This window comes from Hyaena hyaena, unplaced genomic scaffold, assembly GCF_003009895.1.
Source record: "Hyaena hyaena isolate Hyena2069 unplaced genomic scaffold, ASM300989v1 scaffold_60, whole genome shotgun sequence".
NCBI lineage: Eukaryota > Metazoa > Chordata > Mammalia > Carnivora > Hyaenidae > Hyaena > Hyaena hyaena.
Window position 1 is genome coordinate 1,716,521 of NW_024080692.1, and position 22,322 is coordinate 1,738,842.

General features: G+C 43.8%; 1 protein-coding gene across 3 annotated transcripts in view; it reads right to left on the bottom strand.

Moving 5' to 3' along the window:
- Positions 1-20,481, bottom strand: part of LOC120231679 (androgen dependent TFPI regulating protein) — a 74,845-nt gene extending 54,364 nt beyond the window's left edge. The window contains exons 1-4 of one of the 3 annotated variants that reach the window (XM_039231875.1): positions 20,462-20,481; positions 14,198-14,452; positions 3,950-4,084; positions 2,699-2,800 (exon numbers count right to left, since the gene is read on the bottom strand). In XM_039231875.1, the coding sequence (XP_039087806.1) occupies positions 2,699-2,800; positions 3,950-4,084; positions 14,198-14,443 (483 nt within the window). In that variant the 5' untranslated portion in view covers positions 14,444-14,452; positions 20,462-20,481. Of the gene's footprint in view, positions 1-2,698; positions 2,801-3,949; positions 4,085-14,197; positions 14,453-15,124; positions 15,233-20,461 lie in introns of those variants that run through there. The other 2 variants (XM_039231877.1, XM_039231874.1) reach the window with 2 other exon arrangements.
- Between the last annotated feature and the right edge of the window lie 1,841 nt (positions 20,482-22,322).

The window sequence follows — 22,322 nt, forward strand, 5'->3', positions numbered from 1 at the left end:
ACTACTCATAAATCTCAGGACAGCACACAATGGCAAAAGGGGAAATATTTCAAGGCTGAGGCTAGAATCACAAACATAACATGTGACTAGCTATGGACAGCAATAATCTTTCTCTTGGGGAAGAGGAAAGGGGGTGATTCCCTTCAGACCAGGGCCAGCCTCATATGGAGACTAGTAACAAATGTCTAGCCTGACTGCTCATTATCACCCTGGCTGCCACAGTAGTCATTTCCAGGTATTCCCTCCTCTGGATTGTCATGGAAGGACACTGTTAGAATGTAGAAAGAGTTGACAAATGGACCCAGTGATATCCATTTCCATATTCATTCATACTGGTATTCAAGAAATTAGCAGAGAGCATTCCTCAAGGAAATAAACCAGGAGAATTTAATAGGACAGAAAATATGGAGAGTAAGGGACACAATTTGGGAAAGAGGGTTGAGATGCAGTCTTGAAGACACTGGATTTGGAGCAGAACAAAAGGAAGCATGAACGTTAAAGTTTGAAGGTGACCACATCAGGGACACCCAATGATGGTTCTGTGATGCCGACATTTTCCCCTGAAGACTCTGTTGGGAGTTTCTCCAATTAAATGAACAGAAACACAGAAGAGTCTGTGGCTGACTCAAGGCAGCTTGTCTCCTCCTCTCTTCTCTTTGTCACCTGTGTGACTCCTCTGTTGACCCTAGCCATTTCTCTCTAAGGGATTCAAGTTACTAGATTGACCAGGGTACACAGAGAAGGGTCAGCAGAAACCCCTAGATTATGAAAGCACAAAAATACCTTAAGACCTCTGTTGTACAGTATCTGCCTTGCTGATTAGTTCATGGATATGATGCACATTATCTAACTATCTGCTTCCAAAATTACCTAAAATCCGTATGGCTCCTTAGCAAGGTCACAAATGCCAGACATCACCATTACAACTATTTGGAAGAAATCCAACTTGACTTCTATGTGGAAAATGGAACCTGAAAGAGGTAGCAAAGCTTGTATGGTTGTAGGAAAACTCCTACATGAACTCACAGAGCCATGAAAAAGGTATTTGATATATGTGTTTGGCTCCAAATAAGAGATACTTCCTAGACTCTCCCTTTATATTTTAGTAACATCTAGCTCAGTCACTTGTCCCAAATCACTTCATTTTCTTAAGTCATATTTTGGCTTATTAGCATACAGATGGGGATTCTGGGCTTTTTTTTTTTTAAGTGAGAATTCTCACTTTGCTATGTTAATCAAGCTGAGTGACATCTTTTTGGTTGCCTGGTGAATTATGAAACCAGACCGAGCCAAAATTTTGCACTTATTGTACTAAAAAGCAATAAGGAGTGACTTAGCCTTGGATTTAAGTCTAGCTGTCCCATTTTTGAGCTTGGTAGCCCCAGGAAAATAGCTTAGCCTCTCTGAGCTTTTTGTTTTCTTCAAAAATCAGGATTACAGTTGTCATCTAAAGAAGTTTCTGTGAATTAAATGAACTCAGATTAGAGGACCAAGCTCAGCACAGTAGATAGTGCCATTAAAAAGCAGAAATATTGCCTGCATGGATATCTAAGATTGTTAATGGGAAATTGGGAAGGTGAGGAGGTGGTCTAACCAAACAAAGGTGGTGGAGGGATCCTTGGGAGGTGGGACTCATTTAATACACACTTTTCCCCCTGAACTCTAAGTTAGGTCAGAATTTATGTATCTTTGTCAATTAATCATCAGTATTTCACTCAGTACATAGTAAAAGTGAAAGAATATTTTTTTTTTCTGGGGGCAGGGCACACAGAGGGGCAGCATGAATGGACTGAGTCACTTTTCCAAATTGGTAATCATCTGAGCTTTAAGACAATGGAAGGATTAGGATTAGAAGAAAGTTTGTGTACTTGAAGAGTCTTCATATCCTCCCTCCGGATGCCCCCTGCTTTTTTAATGCTATTTGCTTTGCAGAATCTGAGACCTCCTTCTGAACTCCTGACTAATGTGGAAATGCATTTGTAAATATTGAGGGCTGAGCTAGGACTTTGAATGATTAGTGCGTGTGTGCAATGCCAAGGTCGCAGACCTCCCCTTTCATCCAAGTCTTGGATAACCGTGTGCCAGGACCGCTTGTCCAGCTCACTGTTACTAACATTCAGATACCAGTGACCTGCATATCTCAGAACAGGTTTTGTTTACTATCCAGCCTCTCAAAAATAAATGGGTGAATAAAAAACAAAATGAGAATATATCCACAGCAATGTGTTAAAGATAATTGCATTTACATTGAATAACCCCCCTATCAAGTATAAGCTGAGGAGCTAAGCTGTGTGAGGTGTTCCTTAGATGTTGGGGTAAATTTTTTTTAAAGGTTGCTTGTCTTCTTTCCTACATCAGATTTTCATTACATGCTATTCACTGAAGTCACCTCTCTCCCTGTAGCCACCAGGAAGTTGCCTGTCCTTATGGTTGGGTATCTTTTCAATGACTTCAGAAGCAACCTGGCAACAAGCATTGCCTGGACATCCCCTCCACTCACTGTGACTCCAATTACAGTAGTCATGTTTGTTCATTTTGTATCCTCACTGCTCTTTAAATAAATAGTGATGGGACGGAGAGCGAGGAGTGAACAGGATGCTGGGGGCTGAGAAGTTTGGAAACATAAATAAGGCACTGCAAAGTTCTCAGTACAGAGGCTGTTGCCTTTCCATAGTTACTGAATTTCCCCGTCACTCACCATTGCATGATTCAACCATTCTGGAAAGATACCATCTAGGGCCTTAGGGTAAACGAGCTCCCGATCGTAGAGAAAGAGGATCCAGAATGACAAAAATACAAACTGGAAAATAGAACACCAAAATAGCATCATTAAGTTCGTTGTCAGTCGGAGCTTTCTAAGTTAACCAAGGAAACATGGTGAAATAAGAATAGACAACAGTTTTAAAGATATCTTGCAGACACATGATAGAAACATAAAATGAAGACAAAATTCTTCACTGCTGAATTTCTAGGTCCACTCTGGGGATTCCTGAGGGTTGGGGATCAATTCTTTGTCATCGTAGCAGACAGGGAGGGTATAGATAAACAGGATTCACAGGCTCTTAAGTCATTTTATTTTAAGCAATGACCTCTCTTGTCTAAGCTTTCATCAGGAATATTGAGAGCAGCCACAAAGAGTGGTTTGAGTCTTACACTTTCCTCGTCTATTTAAGTTTGAAGGTTCCATACTAGAGGATGCAGAACAAGGGCAGGTGGAAGGAGGCAGTCATTTCTAAGCATAGATGCTGCTCGGTGGCCAACAGGCTTGATCTCAGTTTGTTTCTATTCCAGCAGATGAATGAAAACAGGAGCCATGTCATCGACACGCGGACAGTATCAACAGATCTGCTCACTGTCACTGGCATATGCTGTACTTCTTTCCAGGGTCCATTCATTCAATGAAATGAATGAGGCTCTCACTGCGCACCCCACATGAGATATTTTGGACAGACTGTCTCACTCTCTCCCCAATTGTCTTTTCCACGCACCAACTCTGAAGTTCTCATACCCTTTCTTTTTTTTTTTTTTACGGTTTCCACTTGCAGAAGTAACATATGCTCATTGTAGCAAGTGAAACAAGATGTATAAAAGGGAAAATGAGTCATCCATCTCCCAGCACCCTGCATTCCCGGTACTCCGACGGAGCCAAGGTTATCTTAGTTGTAGTTTGATTAAGAAAGAGCCTTCAAACTTCCCCATTAGACATCAACAAGGATCTTGTATCAAACATTCACAAAGATAAGAAGGCAGTGTTAACTCTGGTCAGTAATGAGCCCAATTTTCTGATGACACTGGGCAACACGGTACAGTTCTCAGACATGACATTCATGCAAACGCAGTTGCTCTGGTTTGTAATAATGGATGCCCGAACAGCTTTACTGCCCAGGAGAAGGGTTGTTCATCCGAGTCTACCTGGGTATTATATTACGAACATATCTTTGTAACTTACTGTGGATATCGGAAAAGCCAGTGTGGTAAAAAGCAGGTCTCTGAAGGCAGTCACGAACTTAATGTCTTTTTCCACTTTAATTCTTTTTAGCACATCTTCCACGCAGGCGACCCCATAGAAAACGGCCTGCAAGAGCTAAATTCATTACACCAAATGAGGGCATTTTCATTTGCTTTAATTAATACATTCTTCACTGACGTAAGGCTCCATCCCTCTGGGAGCAATGTTGATTTGAGAAGGAGGGGGCTGTTGGCTGTTTTGGTTGAGAGCCAGTTCAAAGGCTGGTCTTCCAGCTCAGTGGGCCCTGACCTTGCTTGCTAAAACTGATTGAGTAAAGTCGTTTAGGGGATAATAATGTGTACAGTATTTAGTGTAATGGACTTGAGCTAAAATGGAAACAAAATAAAGAGTCAGCTTAAAAGGAGAATGTAATGAGATAGATACCTTAGCTGCACAGAGGTGGGCAAAACCAAATCAACAACACGAGGGCAAAGAGCCAGACACAATGGTGGGCATATTCTGGCCTCTTCCCAGAAGAAAAAAAAAAAATTTAAATGCCTAGTGCTACAATCATATTAAAGAAGCCAGAATCAGGGTCAAGAACACCACGAAGGAGCTCTGTGCTCTCATGAGGGAGAGGCGCAAAATGGCATCTTGCTTATCTGAGGGAGAAGCTGATATCCTTCTCTGATTGAAAGGGAGTGCCTGAAGGCCTTACAAAGGAAATCTGCCTAAGGGAGTGACTTAAATCCCCAAGGGTAGAGCAAGCCAGGGTCTCTGGTACTCACTGAATACCACGAGGTCGCTGAGGCTAGGTGAAGGAGAAGGACAGCCTTCTTCAGAGAAGTAAGACCAGATAAGGGCAAACTTTGCCCATTCTTACTGTTTGGCACAAACCTATGGCTCCTGATTTAAGGTCTCATGGGTCGCAATACAGAGTTGGGGGTGGTTTTGAGTTATGCTTGCTTTAGACCCCATCCTATTCCTTAAAAGCACTGGGTTGGTACAAAAAGGGAGGTCTGGACTCCTCTCTGAAAGTATGAGTCAGGCAAGGTCTGGACCCCAGGGCATTGTACTCTGGATGGATCGATGCTGTTAGGGAATGAACTCTGAGGTCTGAACTCTAGGAAAGTTCTAGCAGAGTTGACCTCCTGTCACCCTTTGGCCTAAAGGAGGAGGTGGGAGAGGATACAGAGGTGAATTAGGCCAGAGATATGCCAGGCTGGGTCCTCAGGCCAGCAGCACTGATGTCACCCGAAAACTTGTGAGAAATGCAGACCTCAGCCCCACCCCAGTCTATGGAGTCAGAATCCCTGGGAGTAGGGTCCAGGAACTCATTAGCAAACTCTCCAGGTGATCCTTATATGTGCTAAAGTTCTGGAAACACTCACTGGGTTAGACATAAATTTATCACTTACAAATCCTACTGACTCCTCAAAGCTATAATAGAAGACTTTCACTGATGTTATGTGTGAGGCACTGATCAAGGCTTTTAATTTCTCATAATAACCTAATGAGGTAAGTCCTATTATTAATGCTCTCTCCCAACCCATTTTACACATGAGGAAACTGAGGCATAGAGGCATGAACAAACTTGCCCTAAGTCTCACGGTTGATAAATGGGGATTTGAAACCCAGAGTCTGGTTCTTGAGTCAGACTTTTTAAAAAAGGTTTCTAAGAACAGTTTAGGTTAAAGCACTATCAGAGGTCAGAAGAAAGACAATTATCTCCAGGTGGAAGAATTAAAAATGACTTTGAAAAATACTGATGTCTGATTTCCACCCTATTCCCTCAGAGATTCTCATTTTCTGGGGTTGTTGCCTAGGCTTCAGGATTTTTAAAAAGTCTCCCAAGTGATTCTAATTAGGACAGATAAGGTTGAGAACCACTTGCCTAGAAGAATTTCCATTTGGACATTTGGATTTGGCCTTCCCAAGAGGGGTGGGATGGAAGGGGGAGGGAGAGAGGAAGAGAGGGAGAGAGATGGAAAGCAAATGCTGGGGCAATGGCCTCATGGCACAGGGGCCAGAGGGTCACCAAAGTAGCAAAGAATGACCTGATGGTAGAAGACAGAACATATAGGAGCCCCATGGTCCCAGAAGGGAGGAGGAAACTTTGAGCCAGAAGGGTGGTTCCAGGGAGGGGTGGGAAACAGTTTCAATGTCATAAACCGGTGGCCACCCCAATACTCGTCATCTACTTTTGACATTCAACCCTCAGGCTGTAGAATTTGGAGCACATGCATGTTAGAGGAAGTCGCCTCCTCCACCCCTCCCCACGCCCACCCTTCCAGCAGCCCTCACCTCACCCCTGGTTTCACTTCCAGCTGTTTAGGCCACAGCAGGCAGCTGCTTTAGTAAGGAAGGGCAGGCATGGGGCCTGGGCCCTGGTGAAGAGGCCCACACTCTTCTATCAACATAACAATTAATCACGTACTGAGCTCGGAGAGTCTGCCAGGTTTTCTGTTTGGAGAGAGGCCGCCTCCACCCAGCATGTGAGGTCCATGTGACCGCTTTCCTTAGCAAGAGCGTCCTAGAGTCCCCATGAGTCAAGCTGGTCCGAACCCGCTCTTGCTTTCCCAGTCAAAAATGTGGAAATTGGATTGGGGGAAAAGAACGCATTACTCAGAGCCTCCCTGGCTTCTCCTTTATCAATAAAACTTTTCTCCCAGCCGCAAACTCGCCAATCGCTTCTCCACCTCCATCCCCCAGCTCCCATATATATGCCACACTGTGATGGTGCCAGCTGCGTGCGTACAGCAGCCTTGTGGCCACCGATCTTCATCTGCATTGGCATATGCCATCGTCTGTATCAACAAGGAATATTTGTGGAGCCCTCGCAAAGGAGCTTGGGAGAGAGAGGCTAAGATGTTGCTAACAGAAATGAATAAGCCAGAAGAGCACAGAGAGGAGCCAGCTGAGCTGGAGGGTGAGGAGAGGGAGGCGCCACAAGCTCATTCAATGGGGAGACTTCTTGGTGGCCCTCAAGAACAGGCCTCGATCTGCTCACCCAACGCGACAAGGGTCTGCTCAGTCCCTAAGGACAATACTATGAGATGGTTATCAAACAAGTATAGAAAGAACAGTCAAGGGAGAACATGGTAGCTATTAGGGACTGAATGATGTCCCCCCCCCACTCAAATTCATGTTGAAGTTACAGCCCTCAGTACCTCAGGAAGTGGCTGTATTTGGAGATACGGTCTTGACAGAAATAAGCCATCTAAAATGAGGACACTAAGGGTGAGTCCTAATCCAATATGACTGATGTGGTTCCAAGAGGAGACTAGGACACAGTCGACAGCCAGAGTGAGGCATGGCTGAGTGAAGACACAGGGAGAAGATGGGCCGGTGTCAGCGGGCTGAGAAAGGGGCCTCAGGAAAAACCACCACTGCTGATACCTTGATCTTGGACTTTTAGTCTCTGGAACTGGGAGAAGATAAATTTCTGCTGTTTAAGCCACCAGCCTGGGGTACTTTGTTATGGCGGTCAGAACAGGCCAACACAGGAGCATTAAAACAAGGTAGCGATGATGGACCTTCTTTTAAGAATCTTACAGCGAAATCACTGTCATTTACGCTTTTTTTTTTTTAATTTTAATGTTTATTTTTGAGAGAGACAGCAAGGGAGGGGCAGAGAGAGAGAGGGAGACAGAGAATTGGAAGCAGGCTCCAAGCGCCAAGCTATCAGCATAGAGCCCAACACAGGGCTCCAACTCACAGACCGGGAGATCATGACCTGAGCTAAAGTCAGACGCTTAATCCACTGAGCCACCCAGATGCCCTACTGTCATTTACATTTCTCAACTGTTTTGGCCACCCAGGAAGGCAAAGCTAATGGTATCTTCTGACCAGGGTTTACCTCAGAGGTACTGCTCTGTGATTTATCTTTTTGACCAGTTCTCTAAGTCTCTTTGTTCTTTGTGCCTTTTTTCTGAAATGTTGCAGGTCTAAGTTTGTTAGCTGGCTTCTTTTTTTTTTTTTCTGCTAGCTAACAAATTTACCACCTGGGAAGGCTGAATTACATTTTTTATAACTAGTGCAATTTAAGAAACCATAGCTAGAGGAGATTTCGTTTTTATATTCATGTGCCTTCACAAAATTCACAAAAATCTTGAAATTATGGAAACTGAGCCTTTCTAAGTCATTAAGTTCATTTCTTTGCCTTTAAGTCAGAACCGTCTTCAACTATCTCAGGAAATGAGAATTTCCTCTATTTAAAAAAATAATTCCAGAGAGGGAGATTCCACAAGTTTTTCTGAACCAGACATTACAACGCTCATTGGATGAGTCAAGTCATCCAACGCCCAGCCCAGCTCTGTGCCTGACTTGAACGGGCTGGGACTTTCTTAGGTCTCGCCTTCCAAATGATGCAAGACTTAACAGTGGGAGACTATTCCAGAATAAAACAGCAAGTGGGGTCTAACTGTGGTGAGTATTTTCTATAACTGCGGTGATGAGCGTAGTAGTGTTTGGGGACAGGTAGAAGAAGCCTTAGCTAAAGTATATCTGTAGTATACACAACAATACACTGTTTCAAACATCGTTCGTATGCAGTTAGCTTCAGCAAAACACTAAGAGAAGAGAATGAGATAAGAAAAAAAGACATAGGAGAAATGAAGAATATCAGCTGTCAACAAGAGGGGAAAAACAAGAGAAGAAACCAAGAGCACTGGTGGGCGGGTTAGAAGAATTCTAAGAATGCCGAGTCAGTGTTGCACACTGATGATAACTGGGTTCAGAGAAACAGTGGGATGGATGTGGAGGGACTACCTTAAAGGTGGGGTGGGGGGCCCTAGAGAGTGAGTCTTACCAGTTAGACCCATGCTCTGGTCATCTATTCATGCCACCAACATTCACAGAGAGCCTGTTAGGTGCCATATCCTGTATTCGATGTAGTACAAGCCAGGGCAGGCCCTGTGCTAATGTGTCATTATTAGGAAGAAGCAGAGAGGAGGAGTCTTTCCTGTACATTTTCTATTTTACATTATGTAGGTCAGTTTCCCTGGGAAAGGAGCAGATGCTTAGATCTGCCAGCAGAGTGTTCATTGAGGGGTACCCCCAGAACAACTGTGCGTGGGAGGGAAGAGGGGGGACAGCAGGATTGAGCAACAAAAGAGGAAGAGCAGTGCATTGGCATGAAATCATCTGGTCCCCAAAAGAGCTCTGGATCGGAGCTGGCTCTTCAGGGCGTTCCCAGAGCCCGGCCTCCACACCACAAATCAACCAGTCACTGGATGCAGCAACTCCAGGGAGGGCCCTGAGCCTCGTCTAGGCAGCTCCCATCTGCTAAAGGGCAATTCTAGGACAGGTCCCCAGATGTGAGGCATCAACAGCCAACACTCTTCCCAGGAACTGGGGAATGAGTACCTCGATGCTCGGGAGATGGGGAGATCCTGGGGGCCACACCACAGTACCCACTACCTATGAGGAAACTGGGGCTCAGAGAAGCTAGGTAACTCATGCAAGATCACACAGCAAGTGAACGGCAGAGCCAGCATTCAACGCCCAGGCCACCTGACCTCTCGCCTGTGTGTAAAGAACTTACAAAAATGTCACGGTTGCTCAGTAAGTTACAGCTATTTTATTTTATTTTTTAAATGTTTATTTATTTTTTTGAGACAGAGAGAGATACAGTGTGAGCAGGAGAGGAACAGAGAGGGAGGGAGACACAGAATGTGAAACAGGCTCCAGGCTCTGAGCTGTCAGCACAGAGCCTGATGTGGGGCTCGAACCCACAAACCGCGAGATCATGACCCCAGCTAAAAATGGACATTTAGTCAGTTAAGTGCCCCCAGGCACCTCAACAGCTATTTTATTTGGGATGCTGGTGGTGACAGATCCCTGCCATTGGTTCTCTTCCTTTCAGCCACCTGAGAGCTAACAACGGTGGCCTCAAACATCTTTGTGAATGGACAGTTAAGTGTATTTCTGACTCTGTTGAGCTTCAGAGTTCCACAGATTAAGAGGTTAACCAGAGGATGGAAATTCAAGGTTGGCCCCAAGTACTGAAGTGGGTGCCAGAACATAAATGGGTCCCTGTCTCCTCATTGTTTGAGCTGCTTTAGGGTTTGGACCAATGGAGGGTCCTCAAGGCTTTCTCTTCCCCCGGCCCTGCTTTGCCACTCCTGAGGACCCAAGTGATGGGGTTCCTGTTGTCATGGTTACGGCTCGAAGAGAATGAAGTCAGGGCTGCCTGAGGCTTTCGCAACTTTATGACAAATGGAGGGAAAGGTCGTGTCTGTTGGTGAAACAGGGAGGCCCCCGCCCAGAATCTCCCTTGGAGATCCCAGTTATGTGGCGCCACCTCTACCAGGGTGTCAGAAGGAACTTTACTTTTCAAAAGAGGAAAGCCCAGCAAACTGTATAAAGTCAGCAAGCTAAATCACAGCTAAAAGTCCCCTCCGTCCCCACCTCCCAGCTTATGTTCCCTGAGGTAAGACAGTCCCTGGATGGCAATGGAGTGGCTAGAGAAGAGAGGAAATGTGTGGAGGGCTCAGGCACTGGAAGCCAGAGCCAACATGGGCACCACGATAATGTCCGCGGCACTGCCTTGTCCCCAGGCCCAGCTTCAGGGGCTTCCTTATTCAGCCTGCTCCCTGCTTGAGGCTGCAAAATCTACTCCCAGGATGGCCCCAGAGCCTGAAGGCTGCACCTGCAGGGAAAGTGGGGGCTCTCAGTGACCATCCTCCGGCTGGGAAGCCAGAGCCTGCAACCCACAGAGGGAGATACCTGAGCAGTGAGGCGGGTGGGCGACACTTGTCTGGAGCCATGACCATGGTGCCGTGGGGGGACCAATGTCCCTCCAAACCTCCTTTCCCTCTGCATGACCTCTATTCAAAGACAAGAGAACTAGAAGTTCATCCCCACCTCCTACTTCTCTTTTCATCATCTGGTGCCTACAGCATTCTGAGTGCTTCTGGCACAGGGAGCCATGCATCCCTTACAGTCGCTCTGTGACGATGCACTACCTTTATTTCTATTTGGCAGCTTTGGGAACTCAAAACACAAAGAAATACCTCACCCAGTGTCCCAGAGCCAGGAGGGTGTGAGGCTGAGGTACCATCCTAGGGACCCATGACCCTAGAGCTCATGCTTATGACCACCAGGCTACACACCCTCTCCTTCCCAACAGAGAATTGGCTGCCTCTTCCCTGGGATGGCTGGACCCCTCATGAGGCAAAAACTCCCAGCTCCTCTCTCCTTTCTTTACTCTCCTTAAGCACCAGGCAGGACTAGGTCGCTGTGACCAACACTTAGCAACACCCCACCCCACCCCATCCCCCGCCACCAAGCCTGTGTATCTCCCTTTGGAATGCCCTGGGATACTTCAAGAGGAAATGGGGACGCTCAGAATTTTGACCTGCACTCAAGTGGATTGTGCTCTTCTGAAAGGAAGCATCACTGATACTCGGCCAAGTAAAAATTGAGGCTGTTTGAATTCAAGGGAGGGGGGTGTAAATTTCCTGGAAAGCAGGATAGGGTACGGATTTCAACAGGCTCACATAAAATAAACTGAAGAGTGTTAGAGGAGGTTATGAGACTTCTATGACTTTATAAACACAACCGTTAGCTAATCATTAATGAATCCCTAGTTAACACCAATTAATCATTAAGAAACACAACCATTTATCAGCCCAGGAGGCCTCAAAAGCAGAGCAATGTTAAAGCCCAGTATCTCACCATAAGTAACATACATGAAATCTATTCTTTAAATCGAAACTCTGAAACACAGCCAACCACAGTCAACTCATCTTCACCAACTGAAAAATTTTGCATTAAGTCATACTTTCAGTGACACCTAACAGAACCCGGAAAGGAAGCAGCTGTAAGTGAGCCCCTCTCTGCTCTTTTCAAAGGCCAGAAGATGTCACAAAAGATAATATTGCTCAGGAAGGTAGAAAACGCTGAAGGTCAAGTGCAGTCAACATACCAAGTCACTCAGTACTCAGGGGTACTCCATGCCAGCCATTGTAGCAAGTCCAATGTAGAATCAGAATGTTAGAAGACAAAGCTCCTGTTTTAGAGCCATTTGTGATTTGATTGGAATCTTAAGACTCACATGTGGGTGGAAATAAGAAAATAATAGTATACATAAGTAAGCAGAGACTGAGAGATGTCATAAAAACTCAGGGAAAGGGGTGCCTGGGTAGCTTGGTCAGTTAAGCTTCTGACTCTTCACTTAGGCTCCAGTTATAATCTCATGGTTTGTGAGTTCAACCCCCACATCAGGCTCTGCCCTGATGGCATGGAGCCTGCTTGGGATTCTCTCTCTCCATCTCTGCCCCTCCTCTGCTCACACATACTCTCTCTCTCTCTCAAAATAAATAAAATAAATATTAAAAAGAGTTTTTAAAAAAAAACTCAGAAGGAAAACATGGGATATCAAAGGGGCTATGAAAACAACAAAATGGTGGAGAGGCTGGTAGACCTTTCATTCAAGGAGGTGTAAATACAGGCAGAGCAGTGACAGCAAGAAGCATAGGGACCAATGCTGGAGAAGACACAGGCTTTCTTGGAGAAAAGACCAGCTTTTCTGGGGAGAAGGGGACCTGAAAGCTGGGTAGGTAGGTGAGGTCTTAAGTCAGAATTTGTAATTGGTTCCATGAGGTAGGAGGGAGCCGCTATGTTTTCTTTGGTAGCAGGCCACATTTCTCAAGCAGGCTCATGATGTGTGTAACAAAACCAAACCAAAAACAGTGCTTTGGGAAGATTAATCTGGAATCTGAGTGGTAGGTGGGTGAATTGTTAATGAGAGGCCAATACAGAGATAATCTCGTCGCCCAGGCACAAATTAATAAGAGCCTGTAATAAGAGGGATAGTAAGACTGGGGGAGAAGTAAGGAGTCTAACAAAAGGAGAAAGATAGGATTTGTTGGCTGATTAGTTGAGGAAGCGGAAAGGGGATTAAAACTAGGAAATAATAGTGTCTTTGACAAGGTAAGTGGCTTTTTCCATACTTGGAAATAAGAGAGCTCTGGGTCACGGAACGGAGTTAAAATGGAGAAGTCAGGGAGCTGGTTTGTGGGAGTAGGTGATACTTAGTGTGAGGTGGGGCCTCCATGCTAGAACTTGGGTTAGATCCCACCATCCTTCCTGACTACAGACACCCCTGTCTTTTAGTTGACCAATATTAATACAAAGCCAATGGATGCACAGAGCAGAGGTTTTCACTGGGTTACTCTAGTTCCACAAAAGCATCTCTTTGTTGTTTTCTATGTGTGTGTTTGTTTCATAAAATCCTATGATTGAAACAAGCAGTCATCTTGATAATTTCAAGAGACACTGGAGCTACCAGGGTTTGAATCAAAAGCCAGCAAATGGCCAGAGAAGAAGAAAAGCGTCCAGGCCTCTTTGCTTTGGACCTTCTGAATTTCCTCTCCTTATAGTGTCACGTGTCCTGACCACGCATAAGTTCTGCTTAGGATCGTGATTCCAAAGAATTGGAATATTTTGCCCAGTTTCTGAAATCAGAGTTTTTTACCACACCCTACATTTCAGTTAAAAATCTCAAACATTCATTAGCATCCCCAAAGGATGTGCTATTTTTAACTTTTAAGTCTGAAACTACTTTTACATCTTCCCAAAAAATTTTTCTTGTTAAATCGATTTTTCTCCCATTCATTCACACTTCATTCATCAGAATGCGGTCAGCTGGGCTAGAGAGACAAGAAGGAATCAAGTCATTGGATTGGTTTGTAAATAGTTGAAAATGTGCATTTGCCATTTGGTTGGGTGATTTATCCTTTAAGATGGAGCCTGAGCCTATAAAAAAATTGAAGTGGTATCTGAACATGGCAAAACTTGTTTGCTTTTCTTAGACAAATCTTTTAGTCTGTGCTGGGAAATGGCATCATTCCCCCCATTGGAAATTATGCTTCCCACACAACATACGCCACTCTGCCTTCCCTCACAGATTTCCCCAAGCAAAGTTCAAAATCCTGCCTGTGTTTGTAGTCAGTCCCCTGGTGAAGCCATTCATTTAGTCTTTCCATTTGAGCTCATCTGAGAACTCCTCCAAGATAGGATCCTCCTTGAAAGAGCGTTTAATGATTAGCTCAAAATGTAGCCACCGAATTAGGTTTCTCACAGCAAATTGTCAAGGGAAAAAGAAAGCCAAAACTTCCAAACGATGAAGAAGGAAGACAAAGAATGGGATTTTGTATTTAATAAAATTCAAAGGTGATATGTGTAAAACCACTGATATTATAGACAAACAGATCGCTTCCTGGTATGGTCATAGAGACTTACCAGATTTAGGAACGTCAAGTATTTCCACTGTCCTCCATTTAGAAAGATTTTGGATTTCCGATGGTCCCCTCCTTGCTGTGAGATGTAGTAATTGAGAAAAATATACCAGCTCCAAACAAGGAAGTGGTATATGCACGTACGAGTCTTCCTCATGGCCAACTCTGACCACGGAGCTGTGAATGTCTCAGGTAGCTGTTCTCTGGTGTCCTTCTCCTTCTGTGGGTCACAGTTCGAGTCCTGTGGCATGCCAGAGAGCTGTAAAATACACCCCTCTGGGATTGGGAGTTCCAACAAGGCTGAATTTTGCTTCTCTCATAGGCTCCCTCCCTGATAAACTTGGGAGACAGGATTATTGCTGGCTTTCAGATCCTTTCCTTTAGATAACTACAAGTAATCCTCAGATTTGCATAAATTCTTAGGCAAGGAGGAAGGCCAGAGCTGCACTTTGCACTGTTTGGGTGGGGTGGGGGTTAAATGGCTTTATTGTGAAACACCAATAAACTAATATTGTCCTGGCCATATTTTCTTTTCTTTCCTTGTCATTTGGACAGAACCAGAAGGTTGGGATAATACTTCTTGACAGATGAGGGAGGATCAGGTCGATGCAGAGAAGAGAGATTACGGGCATGTTTATGGCACAGAGGGAGAAGGAAGGAAGTAGAAAGGGAAAGGATGTTGAAATCTTGCTCCTGAGGACTCTGGGACCCTATAAAACCTGCAACATACTTTGCTCTTCCAGGGAACAGCCCCAAGGCTTTTTTTTCTTCTTCTTTTTTTTTTTTTTTTTTTAGTTTTATATCTATGTCCTAGAGAACCAAAGGTTACCCAGGGCTGCCCTAAATAATTTATTTGCATGGGTATTTTTGTGCTCTGAGAGCATGGCCAAAGAAGCACAGGAAGAAGTGTGTAGCCATGACCCCAACATACCTGAGTTTAGACATTGCCGGGAGAGAGTGAGGGTCTCTGCATTGCCTTAGAGAGGACTAGAATGTGTTTAGGCCAGGCAGAGTTGGCAGAACCGGGCAGTGCTCAGGCTCAACAGAAGGACCCTGAGAAAGTGCTAGAAGTGTGATACCTTGTGACATCACCACCTTGTTTCCCTGGGCAACTGACTCAGAGGGTTCTGAGCAAATCCCCAAGGGAAGGGCTCCCAATGCCGTTCCTAAGTCTGGAGTTGGTGCTGTTGGATGATTTAATCAGGGCTTGCAAGTACTGGGAGAAAGAACTCCAGGCTGCACATGGAGCGCAAAACAAAAACAGACCCACCTCCTAAGAGTCATCAGACCCCAGATATCAGAAAGGGTGGTAGATGGTGGCCGGAGGTGGGGAGAGCAAACCTGAGCCAGCAATAGAGGGTCTTCATTGTAAGTGCTGCCAAGGGAGAGGATGATCTGGCAAATGGTGACATCAAACTCTGTGCACACAACCCCATGGCCTGGGTTAAAATTGCAAATAACAGGGGCATCCCTGGCTCAGTCAGTTGAGCATGAGGGTCCAACTTCCTTCCACTCAGACTGTAACCTTGCACTTCATGAGTTTGAGCCCCACGTCTAGCCGTTGTTGTTAGCACAGAGCCTGCTTCAGATCCTCTGTCTGCCTCTCTCACTGCCCCTCACCTGCTCGCTCACTCTCTCTCTCCAAAAAAAATAATAATAATAATTGCAAATAACAGAAGCAGTTAATGCTTTGCCAATACTTAACATGTGACAGGCCTTGTTCTGAGTGCTTCACACATGTTAGCTCATTTAACAGTCTAAGCACCACTATGAAGTAAGTACTATGATGAACCTCTCACTATTAGGAACCCCATCCTCAGCTGAGGAAATTGAAGCAAGGATGCTTGAAAAGTAGTAAGAGACAGAGCTGCATTCTGCACTCTAACCAGTGTGCCTGACCACAAAGAAACAGTGTTTGCTCTGCAGAACCTCAGACTTCCTTTGCAAATGTTTCTCCACTCCCTGCTGAAGCCCTTTTATTCCTGTCTCTCTCCCATGGGAAAGTTCTCAGGAAAGGATCAGATCAGTTTTGAAACTTGGTGCACATATAAGTTATTGTGCTGTGTCTCCTGGGGTGTTTTCACGGTGCCCGTGATCATGGATTTAGGGGACTTATCCCCTTATACAAAAATCTCAAGCAAAGATCTGCAGATGTGTGAGGATTTGAGGAAAAGAGAGGAAGACAAAGATGCAACTGTCTGGAATATGTATACCCAAAAGGGAGGGTGCCCTTTTAACACCAGGATTTTCCCCCCTGCATTAACCTCAGTGCCCAAACATAAAGCCTTTCATCAATATTGATACAGTTATTTAAATTTGTTTGTAAGCTGCTCAATGTTTGGCACTGAATGATATATATGAGGACTTCTATATAGAAGATATATAACTTTTTAATTCAGCATAGTTTCTTAGAAAATTTTCCACAAAAATGTTGTTGAAAGGAAAATCTACCTTGTGAACATGTTCACATAATAACTTGTACCTGTGGTTAAATAGCCAGATAAATTTTCATGAGGCACTTTGGCCATCCATCTCCTGCTCTGCGAACAGGTAGAGCTTTGGGGAATAACAGCAGTGTTACCATTTAGCTACATGATATTATAAACAATCTTCTGTTACCCTGCCTTTCTCCATTTTCCAAGTATCTTGAGGCTTCACATCATATCCAGGAGAAGCAGTAGAGAATTGTTTCCTAACTGAATAGAAAACTGACAGAAATATGCATTTTTATAGGAAGTACTAAAAATATAAAATAAACATATTTTATCCTTTGAATTGAGCAGATAACTTGACCACTAAAAGCAACATTCTTTGAAACTCTCTACCCTCTGGGAGTTTGGAACACCAGTCTTTAGTGACACAAATATTTATTGAGCAACTGCTAATTGCCAGGTACTTACTAGGCTCTGTGGATACCCTGGGGAATTGGGGGGGGGGAATCCAATCCCTGACCTCATGGAGTCTTTATTCTAGTAGGGGATGTGAACATTAAAGAATAATACAATTGAGTATTAATTTATAGTTATGGTAACTTCCATGGAGGATAATAGCACAGGACCTGGAGTGGCCTGAGGTCAGGGAAGCTGGCCCTAGGAAGCCACACATGAGCAGGGCTGTCCCCCTAGCACCTCCAAAATGCCCCGACTGTTCTACCCAGTCTTTTTTGTGAGCTCCTCTATCTTTGCCAGCTCCTTATGTGTTGGTGTTTCCCAGGGACCTGCCCCAGCCCTCTGTCCATCTCCCTACACACTCACCCTGGTGATACTCCCCACCACAGATCATGGTGTCTGCCACTACTTTCCAGTGGATAACCACAAGTTTTATATATGTATTCCCAGGCCTCTCCCTATCCTTGCAAAGTTTCAAATAGATCTTTCACTACATGTTGGCTATTTTCTGAATGAGTCAGATGCACCTCAAACTCAAGATATCTAAAATGAACTCACCATTGTTCCCCAAACCTGACCTTCTGTCTCTATTCTCTGTCTTAGGTGGATGGCCCCATGGTCCACCTGGGAGTCTTCCTTGTCTCCTCTGTCTCCCTCATTTCCATATCCTGCCAAGTTCATCTCCCAAATCAAGCACAAGTCAGTCTTCTTCTTTCCATTCTGTCTACAGCTGCCCTAGTTCAAGTTTTCCCAATCTCTTTCCAGTACTGTGGTAACTGTCTTCTACCTAGTTTTCCTCTTATCCCCAACTTGGTATTCTCTCCAGCCTCATTTTGGTTTCACATTTCCTCCAACCACACTTGGCTATGTCATATTCCAGACTTTACTAGATACCATCGTCTAAAAAGTTCAGCTCAGCAATTTCCTTCTCTAGGAACCCTTCCCTGAACATCTCCTCAACCAGGCCATATTAAATGTCTCCCTCTAGTCTTCTTAATACCTTATGCCTCTCTGCAAATTTCATGATGATTATTAGTGTCTTAGTCCATTCAGGATTCTATAACGAAAATACCATAGACTTGGTAGCTTATAAACAGCAAAAACTTATTTCCCCCAGTTCTGGAGTCTGGAAAGTGCAAGGTCAAGGTGCCGGGAGATGCAGTATCTCATGAGAGCTTCCAGGTTCATAGACAGTCACCTTCTTGCTACATCTTCACATGTGGGATGGGGTGAGGGATCCCTGTGGGGACTCCTATGTAAAGGGAATAATCTCATTCATGAGGGCTCCGCTCTAAAGGTCTAATCACCTCCCTAGGGTCTCACCTCCTAATACCATCACCTTGAAAGTTAATATTTCAACATAAAAATGTTGGAGAAGCAAAACACTTACTCCATAGCAATTATAAATGAATCTCTTTAACAAACTGTTATCTCCCTGGGTTCAAAGATGGTGTTTTTGGATTCTTAGAGCTCAGCATAGTGCTGGACACACAGTAAAAACTTAAGAAATAGTTGTCAAATACATGAATATATATATATCCAGGCATAGGTGTCTAATGAGCCTTACTGTAAAGCCAGCTCATTCATTAAAAACTTACTATGTTCAAAGTGTTCAGCTGCTTGGTTCTGTGGAGAAGCTGGAACACTAAGATGAATAAGATATAGCCCAGGTCCTGGGCTATATCTAAACAAAAAAAAGTGACACAGAGACAGATACCTAAACAAAAAAAATTTAGCATGATGTGATAAGTACCATAATAGAGGTACGCATAACCCACTAATGGAACCTAAATTATCCTGCACATTTCCTGTCATTCCAAATATACAGAAGATTGAGCTCAAGATAAATGCACTGACTGAATCATGGGAAAACTCCAGATATCATGTAGGAGAAGATAAGGATTAAAGCGATCTCACTGAGCAAAGTAGCCATGGCTACCAGGATGGATAATGGTGTTGCCTTGTAGAGATTATAACCCATTCCTAGGCCAGTCATAAAATGATGAGGTCCAAAAAGCAGGGGCTCAAGCTGGGCTTGAGTCTACTGTGTGACCTTGGGCTGGTGGCTATCAGCCTCACTGGGGTGTTAGTTACCTCCAGGGTGAAATGGGACTTGCAGTACCTAGAGTGGTGATTGTCTTGCTTCCGAAAATCAGGACATACCCTGAGCTAAAAGAGTAATTGACCAAGGCTGGGCCCTGAAGACACTGGAGGGAAGCCCCAAGGCCTCACAGATACACACCTACTCATTCCATGAAGCCAACTAGAGCCCCACGGTGCTGGAAGATGCTCCACTGTGTTGGTTACAGGTAGCACAGTGGTGAGAAGGAAATGGGATGGCAGAGCTCAGCATTCTTGAGGTCACAGTGAAAAGGTTGAGAAGTATGGTTTCATTCTGGCACAAGAGAGAGGCCCCTCCAGCTGCAAGTGCTAAACAAACAAAATACGAACAACTCACAGTCATGTTAAGCTTCAAGGTCAGTAGAACTTGTCTGCATTCCCCTTGCCTCTTAACTTTGCTCAGAGCCAGTTTGAGATGGCTCATTCCCTTGAAAGCTGATATACCTCCACACATCTTGTAGCCTCCCTTAACTTTGCCCACTCTTCAGTAAATAGTCCCATCCTTAAATCCCCATCTGAGCAGGCTACCTTTTCTTGCTGGAACTCCTACCCGATGGAGCCAGGGGTTGTCTGGTACACCTCTGGGACCTCAGAACTATTCACGGTTGTAAGTAAATCCCAGATGCTAATAAAGATTTGTTTGCAAGGATCAATTCTGGTATTGTGGTATTCTTAATATCTACCTATGGGGTCTTGAGCTCGTGGTTTTCCCGATTATCACCACCCTTGTCACCTAGAGCTATTTGTGTTTTCCTAAAACCCCTGCTGCCTTTGACTCGGTATCACTTCACTGACTTCTAAAGGACTCTCCCCAGTAAAAGGGAAGTGATTCTGGAAATAAGTAAATAACAGATGCATGATGTCCAGTTGGAGCCAAGGTAGCGGGGAAGTAGGCTCTGATTTTCGGTGCATTTTGCATCCCTAGGAGCCTTTGTCTACTTGCTGTACATGCAGCTAAGAACTGAGTTAGAATGAAGCATTTTACCCATTGGGTTATTTATACCACATCTCAGAACATTTGTTTTTCTTAGAGGTCACTGTAACTACTCTGCTTTTTAAAAACTACAACGTTCATTGAAGACCCCTTCTGAAGTCTCTTTGGTGAGAACATGTGTGTTTCCAGCTACCAAACCAAGTCAACTCTGAAAGGCAGAGGAGTCTTTTTTTTTTTTTTTTTTTTTTTTTTTTTTTAGTCTAGTAGAACTTTCCTGGCCCACCACTCTGCCCCTATTGCACTGGGAAACCTTCTTCAGGCTCACCTTACTCTTTGGCCCCCAGGTTTGTTTTCATAGCAGAATGCAGTGCTTTGTGCTGATCTTCTCAGACTCACTCAAAGGAGCAAAGTTCTCTGTCGGCAGTTTTGAAGATGCATTTTCAATCCAGAGGCCAAAGAACTCTTCCTGTTTACAAGCAAGAAACTGACACATTTGTTTTAAAAGTTCAGAACAGGAAAGAACCTTTTGAGGTCAGTTAATTCAACCTGTTCATCTTTCAGATGAGAAAATTAAAGCTCAGAGAGGTGAAAGGATTTACCCCAAATCACAGAGCTGCTAATAGGGGAGCAGGTACTAGAATACAAGTCTTTCAATCAAGCCAGTGAGCTCTCACTGTCTTTTGAATTGCTTTGTTCTGTACCCAAGTTCTAGAAATTTCAGGTGAATTTTTCTTGCTTGAGTTAGTTTGTGTGTCACTTGATTATATGAGGTCTGATGAAGTTATTAAAGAAAAACTAACTACATAGAAATGCCTTTTTCAGAGACGCCTGGGTGGCTCAGGTCATGATCTCACAGTCATGAGACTGAGCCTCACATTGGGCTCCATGCTGGGCGTGGAACCTGCTTAAGGCTCCCTCTCTCCCTCTCTTTCTGCCCTTTCCCCATCTCTTCAAAAAATAAATAAATAAATAAACAAACAAATAGGTAAGTAAGTAAAATCTTAGAAAGAATTTTTCTTTCTAAAGGAGGGAGGGAAGAAGGGAGGGAGGGAGGGAGGGAGGAAGGAAGGAAGGGAGGGAGGGAGGGAGGGAGGGAGGGAGGAAAGGAAGAAATGCCTTTTTCAGACTCGGTGTTAGAGTTGATGTATTTTGCAAACACCATGTTAATCAGACTTCTCATAAGAAAACTCAGATACTTCCAACAGATTTTTACATCCTAAATTAATTAACATACTTAAGAAACATATTCAGTGCTGACCACCGGCACATTCTAATTTCAATCTTTTAAAATTCTCATGTGAATTTATGCTTTCTTGGGAAATTCACTGTAAGGGGACCCTTGGTTAAGCTCTGGTTATCTTGTTTGGAAGTCTATAGAGAAATACGTATAAGTCATGTACAGCCATATACATAACCAGCACTGTGATTTGCTAATCTTCTATTTAATAATTACATGATTTGCTGAAAGGGGGTGTTAACATCCCTAATAATAATTATGGATCTGTGTACTTTTCTTTTCAGGTCTATCAGATTTTGCTGTTATGTATCTGATACTCTTGTTTGGGATGTACAAAACAAGAAATTAGGAATGCTATGTCTTCCTGGTGTTTAGGAATTATCATTATGTAATGTCTTTCTTTGTTTCTAATACTATTTTTTGCTCTTATAAGGTCTACCTTATCTGATATTAATATTACTGCTCCTTGTTTTTTAATTTAATGCTTACATGGTATATATTTTTGGTCCTTTTACTGACGAGCTACCAATTTTGTTGAAATTAAAGTGAATTTTGTAAAAGTTTTTATTTATTTAAATTATCTCTACACTCATCACAGGGCTCCAGTTCATGACCCTGAGATTAAGAGCCACACACCCCTCAACGGAGCAGGCCAGGCACCCCTAAAGTGAGTTTCTTGTAAATAGTATAGATGGGTTGTGGCTGGGGGGTTTTGTTTGTTTGTTTGTTTGTTTGTTTGTTTGAGCTCACTGTGCCAATCTCTGCTTTTTAATTGGTATATTTAGACCATTTACATTTAGGGTAGTTGTCTATCATTAAATTATTTGTTACTTTTTGTGTCCTCTATTTCTTGCACCTCTGTTCCTCCTTTCTTGCCTTCCGGTGTATTATTGTGTATGTTTTTAGTATTCTATCTTGATTGAATTATAGTGGTTTTGAGTGTATCTGT